The following is a 6,000-nucleotide window of genomic DNA, read 5'->3' as shown; positions in this document are numbered from 1 at the left end:
CAGCAGTAAGCATGCACTGCTGTGTTCCTGATTAGGGATGGGATGTCATGCGGCCGTGTGGTGGTATTCTAATTGTACTGAGATGTGATTTTGATTGTATGTTAATAAATAAAGTTGCCCGGGTCAGAGCTATTAGAGCCATAGACAGAGTGTGGCGGTGGTGGCACACGCCTTTAATCCCATAGGTATCTGTGTGTTCAGGGATATAGCCAGCATTGGAGACATATGCCTTTAAGACCTAGGGGGCTGTACATTCAGAGAGTGACGAGGCAGTCACGTGTTTGGGTTTACAACCAATGAGAAGGCAGAACAAAATACTATAAATAGACGAACAGACAGGAAATAGGTCTCTTTCGGGAAGCTGGGACACCGCAGGCGGAAGGGTGAGATTTTAGCTCTGAGCTCTGACCTCTCGCTTTCTCTTTTACATTGTTTTTGTGTTTCTTATTTAATAAGACAGTTGGTTACATCGATAAGGCCGGCCGCTTCAGGTTCCTGTTGTCCTGTCTTCCCCGCAATGTTGGACTGTACTCATGTACTGTGGCAGAAAACCCTTAGATTGATATGGTCAGGATCTTTTACCCTAGCAACAGGAAAATAAAGAAGGAACTGGGTATGTGCAACTTTCCTTCTCTTAGAAGATTTTATTACAAAAAAACAAAAACAAAAACAAAAACAAACAAACAAACAAACAAAAAGCCGGGCGGTGGTTGCGCACGCCTTTAATCCCAGCACTTGGGAAGCAGAGCCAGGCGGATCTCTGTGAGTTCGAGGCAGCCTGGCTACCAAGTGAGTTCCAGGAAAAGCGCAAAGCTACACAGAGAAACCTGTCTCGAAAAAAAAAAAAAAAAAAAAAAAAAAAAAAAAAAAACAAAAACAACAACAACAAAAAAACAACAAGATTTTATTACAATTAAATCATATGGATCTAGGGCATAAATACCTGTGTTTCCATGGTGATCAACAAATTGCTGCCTCACGATGTCATGTCAAAGGCCGGGGATGTAGCTTAGTGCTAGAGAGCTTGCTTGCTCAACATGCAGGAGGCGCTAGGTTTGATTTCCACATGTAAAAATCAAGACATTGTGCCAATTTATCAAGCCACCAGCAGTGTGTACAGGTACACACGGCCAGCCTTGTTAGTGTTGGTGGTTAACTTTCAAAATTGTTGTCTTAATGTCTTCAGGTGTGCTAGCAATGGCTTCTGATGAGCAAAGAGACAGGAGATGTTCATTTCAGGCTTTTATATTTATTGTGACACATAGGAGATGCTTGTCTTTGGGTTTTTACATTTATTCTGATGCAAGAAAGTAACTTGAATTGCAGAATCTCAAAGGATTGTTAAGAAAAAAATGAAAATCTACCCAATTCAACCATTAACATTAGGAATCATGGCACAAAGGAGTTAGTGGTGATTTAACCAGTTTAATACATTCACTGTGGAGAAAATCAATCTGAGGAATCCTGAAGTCATGCTGGAGAACCTCCTCATGATGGCCCTCCTCTAGATAGCTTCTGGTTGGGGTTGGTCACCTGAAAGGTCAACTACATGTTTGGAGGGTGAGATTTCAGTAATCATGAGCTCCAGGGAGTGGGAGTTGAGTGAAGGACTGAAGTCGGTCAACAAGGATTGAATTACCCAGGTCTGCATCAGGTCACAGAAGGAAGCAAGGAGTTACCACTTGCTGTATGCAAACAGGTTAATGGCTTTGCACATGCGAAGAAAGAGAGGACAGCAACTTGCTCTTGATGCTGACCTAAGGGAACAGGACAGTACAGAATGGTGCACCGAGACCTGGCTGCTGACAGATTCACACATGCTTCCCTTTGGTCTTGCTCTGACCTCCATCCTAACTTCTCGCAGTCAACTTCTTTGTCTTCCTTTGCTTCTCAAGATGCTGCTGTGTCCTGCTCAAGGCCTGGGTGTGGTACAGACTTGGTGCTGGTACTTTACAAATGACCAACAGAACTGGGAGACTCCAAAGTCCATGGTGCATGAGTAACTTAGGGTATGGTTTGAATAAGTCATTTTTGGTGTATCCTCATGTCGTGGAAGAAGCAAAGAGCTTACCCTGAGTCTCCTTCCAGGGCTCCATGATTTGGTCACCTCTCTAAAACCTCCTAACACCATTTGGGAGTGGTGGTTTCCAGCCATGATTTGTGAGGGAAAACAGAGTCATTCAGATTATAGAAGAGGGGCCAAAGATAAATGGGGTCTCTCTCACTCTCATTTGATCTGCTCCTTCCAAGGAGCCTGGACTGCTGGATCATCCAGTACACATGACACCACAAATTGCTTTAAATTTCAGAGGCCATTCCCACTGGGCTTCATTCCTTCACTTTATTCAGGGGATGAATAACAAAGCTGTAGAACAGCCATGCCACAGAATACTGTTTGGCAACAAAAAGGAATTGTCTGCTGCCACACATGACATGAATGAATCATCAGAGCATTAATTACATGGTGAAAAGGCCAATGCCACAAAGTCACATATTGTATGATTCAACTGCTTATCACTAAAATGACAAGGTTTTGGAAGTGGAGTTAGATTTACTGAGTTGGAAACAGCAGCTGACATGAGCAACCAATCACATTACAGAAAACCGCAATGAGCTGAGTGATACCTTCAAGCTCCCTGAGACTCAGTACCTCTGTTAGGTGCCGGAGCAGCATGAGAATGTGGTGTCACATGATTATAACCCAACACTTGGGATGTGGACAGGAGGTCTGCAAGCTCCAGGCCAGTCTGGGCTATAGAGAGACCCTGTGTCAACACAATGAAGAGTTACCAACCTGATGGTATATCCAGGCTTTTCACATTGTAATGCAATGTGGTCATCTACAAAGTTCACTCACAAGAACTGTGCAATTGAGTTACCTCTCAACACACACACACACACACACACACACACACACACACACACACACACCCCTTATAATACTTTTAAGTAAGTTTATAATTTTGTATTAGCCACATTCATAGTTATCCTTTGACAAATATGACACATGGGCCATGGGTTGGACAACCCAGACATAATTCAGTCCTAGCAGCTGACTTTGCATAGAGAACCTTGCGGTAGCCATTTGAGGCTGAATGATAGCCATTCAGAAGGCAGACACAGTCACTGTACAAAACTTTCAGACCCATCTTCCTTAACTGCTCTGAGAAGCATCTCAGAGACATAAGTGTAATCTTAACAATGCATGGTTGACCTTCCTATCTAGACAGAGCATATTAACAAAGCTCTCAGAGTCCAAGCCAAGAAAGTTAGGGGTTTGCTTGATTGTTTAGGACTAAAACAATTTAAATCAATTTCCATTCTGTAATTGGGAGTAAAGTATCTTGAAGACAAAAGTTCTGTGACCTTTTCATCATGGTCATTATTAGTATTGTATAAAAAGCCCAATTGGTGCTGGCCAAGATTTCTGTGAAATACAATATGAGTCATGAATAAATTACATAAAAGAGTTTTGAAGATAAAAGCTGGAGATGTAGCTCAGTGGTAGAGTGCCTGCTTAGCTAGCCCTGGATTTAATCTCCAGCAACACACACACACACACACACACACACACACACACACACACACACACCTACACACCCCACTGAAGATAAAAACAACAGCACACGAGGTAATGTGCGACATCAAGCCTTAAGCTGTACACTGGTTCCTTCTTTCCATGGCTGTTTTTCTTGAGTGTTGAGGACAGCAGCCATTGTCTCTCACTGTAGCAATTGGTAGTTGTCAAAGTCACAGACTTTGTGTTGGGTGATGGAATCTAAACAGAGAAAAAAAAAAGGCAGCTTTACAGTTAAGATAGCTGGTTGCAACACAGGTAATCCTCTTTGTTTTACAAAAACGATAGTTTAAACATCTTAAATGTTTCAGTACTACTCACAGACCCACTGGATTTTAAAAGTAAAATGAAATAAAGTAAAACAAAGTAATTACTTCCCAGAGAAAGTTAGATGGCTGGTCAGCTGGTCAGCACGGTGTGCCACAGTTGCCCCCAATCCCTCTCTGCTATGGCTGGGATGTGTAATGGTCCACGGGCTGGAGGTGAAAGCTCAGTTCCCAGCTAGCGGTGCAGGTAACTTTTTGAGGTGGAGCCTAGCAGATGAAGTGGGTGTTTGAGGTGGGTCTTCGGTTGGATCTTGCCCTGGTCCCTTCTCCTCTCTCCCTGTGCTTCCCAGCTGCCATAGGCTACTTTCCTCTGCTCTGCAGAACACACCCCTAATCATGATGCTTTGCCCACCCACCGCCCCAAAGTAGTAGAACCAGCCAACAATGCATTGCTGAACTGAGGCCTACAATACATCTTCTCATGGCATTTTTCTCAGGACTTTGGTCATAGGAATCGAATTTTGACTAATATACTGTCATTGTCCATACTAAGAAGCTTACTACTCACAAGTGTCTTCTTACTATAAAAATAAAAAAGGAACCACAGCTGACTGTCAGTACTCACTGGCTGACAAGCTTAATCACATTGATTACAGCATCTCCCATCACAATTGCAGAGAAGTAAGGCGATGATATTTGGAGGGTCCTGAAGAGCGATGCTAATGAAAGATGGATGGACAGCTATGAAGGTTGTGTGGAACAGGGGAGAAAGGGGTTCCTTCTAGAAATAAAGAAAAAAAAATAAAGGGAAAGCAGAAGAAATAAAAAAAGCTCATCTTAGTTTGGTCTTAAAGTGTCTGAGAGTTTCCCAGTTGCCTTCCTCTATAGATACCCTTCCATATAAGAATGTGAGCTGGAGAGGGGTTCCCTGGTGGGCTTCAGAGGGAGGAACACATTGACTAGTACTTTATATATATATATGCAATTGTGTACACACACACATTATTATGTATAGGTAAGACAACTACTATCAGTATGGGAACACCATTTAGTTTACTGTACAATGGTGAAGTAGCCCTTATGGTTTATACCTTCATCTGAGCTTGTCATGATGCATGCTGTACTATGTTTTTGTTTTTTGTTGTGTCTTTTGCTTTTTGTCTTTTTTTGTACACACTTTTGCCATGTAAAAGCCATTGTCTTCCTTATGTGTTTACATTATATTGACATTTGGTTTTGTACCTAGGTTTTGAGCCACAGATGAAGATATGCTCTCTGTACCCAGTCTATAAAGTAATTCAGCCATATTTCCATCCAGGTTGTAAGAGCTCTTTGGACTCCAGTTTTACACATGGAATCTTACTGTATTATTTATAAGGCCAGGAAAAACAAAACAATTTGTCAAAAGAATGCCTCTTCCTACTTAATATGAAAATTCAATACAACCAGAAACTTTCAAGTTTTATAAAAGAGTAAATTAATGTATTGACTCTAACATAGGAATACAGATTTGAAAAGGAGAACCCAGTGATAAAAAGGACTGAACTGTTGTAATTACAGCAGTAAAGTCCAATGTGTTTGCACAGAACAAATAGAACACTGCAGGGAAATGAGAAATGAACCCATAAAAAGGAGGCGAGCGAAACGGGGCAGAGAGACAGGTCAGACAAATGAGAAACCCCGTTTCCCCAATCCTTCACACAGTGAGGCAACTACAGGCAGAGGACAGCTCCAGACAGTAAGAAAACCATTACTCCTCAGCTTTTTGAAACAGGCTTTTATGTAGTCCAGGCTGTACATGAACCTGACACTCCTGCCTCCTCATCTCCCTGTGCCACCAGTACACAGCTAGGAATTTTAAGCAGGAAAGATGAGGAGATGTGCTTGACATCGAGGCAACAGCTCTCCCCGTCTCGTTCCTGCCTCCTTCGCTCTTTTCTTCTTAAAACAAAAACAAAATCTCTAACCCCCACACCCACCCTGCTCTTTAATAGGTCCTGGCACACATCTAGGGCAAGCCACAATTTTCTAACCACACTTCTGTGTGGTCTTAGGGTTAATGTATGGTACCAACATGCTGCCAACGTTAATGTTTTATGGCGTGGAGGACAAATATATTTAACTGAAACTCGGTAGCTAGTGGCTGATGACATTGTG

The 6,000-nt window shown here is 42.3% G+C and overlaps 1 protein-coding gene across 1 annotated transcript in view; it reads right to left on the bottom strand.

Annotated features, from left to right (window-relative positions):
* Window positions 1-1,233: 1,233 nt before the first annotated feature.
* The window catches only part of Mcph1 (microcephalin 1), a 207,893-nt gene continuing 203,126 nt past the window's right edge, over window positions 1,234-6,000 (bottom strand). The window contains 1 exon segment of the mRNA XM_028882066.2: window positions 1,234-3,778. Within this exon segment, the coding sequence (XP_028737899.1) occupies window positions 3,723-3,778 (56 nt within the window). The 3' untranslated portion in view covers window positions 1,234-3,722.

This window comes from Peromyscus leucopus, chromosome 17 (genome assembly GCF_004664715.2).
Source record: "Peromyscus leucopus breed LL Stock chromosome 17, UCI_PerLeu_2.1, whole genome shotgun sequence".
Taxonomy (NCBI): Eukaryota; Metazoa; Chordata; class Mammalia; order Rodentia; family Cricetidae; genus Peromyscus; species Peromyscus leucopus.
This window is presented reverse-complemented; position numbering and strand designations above follow the sequence as displayed.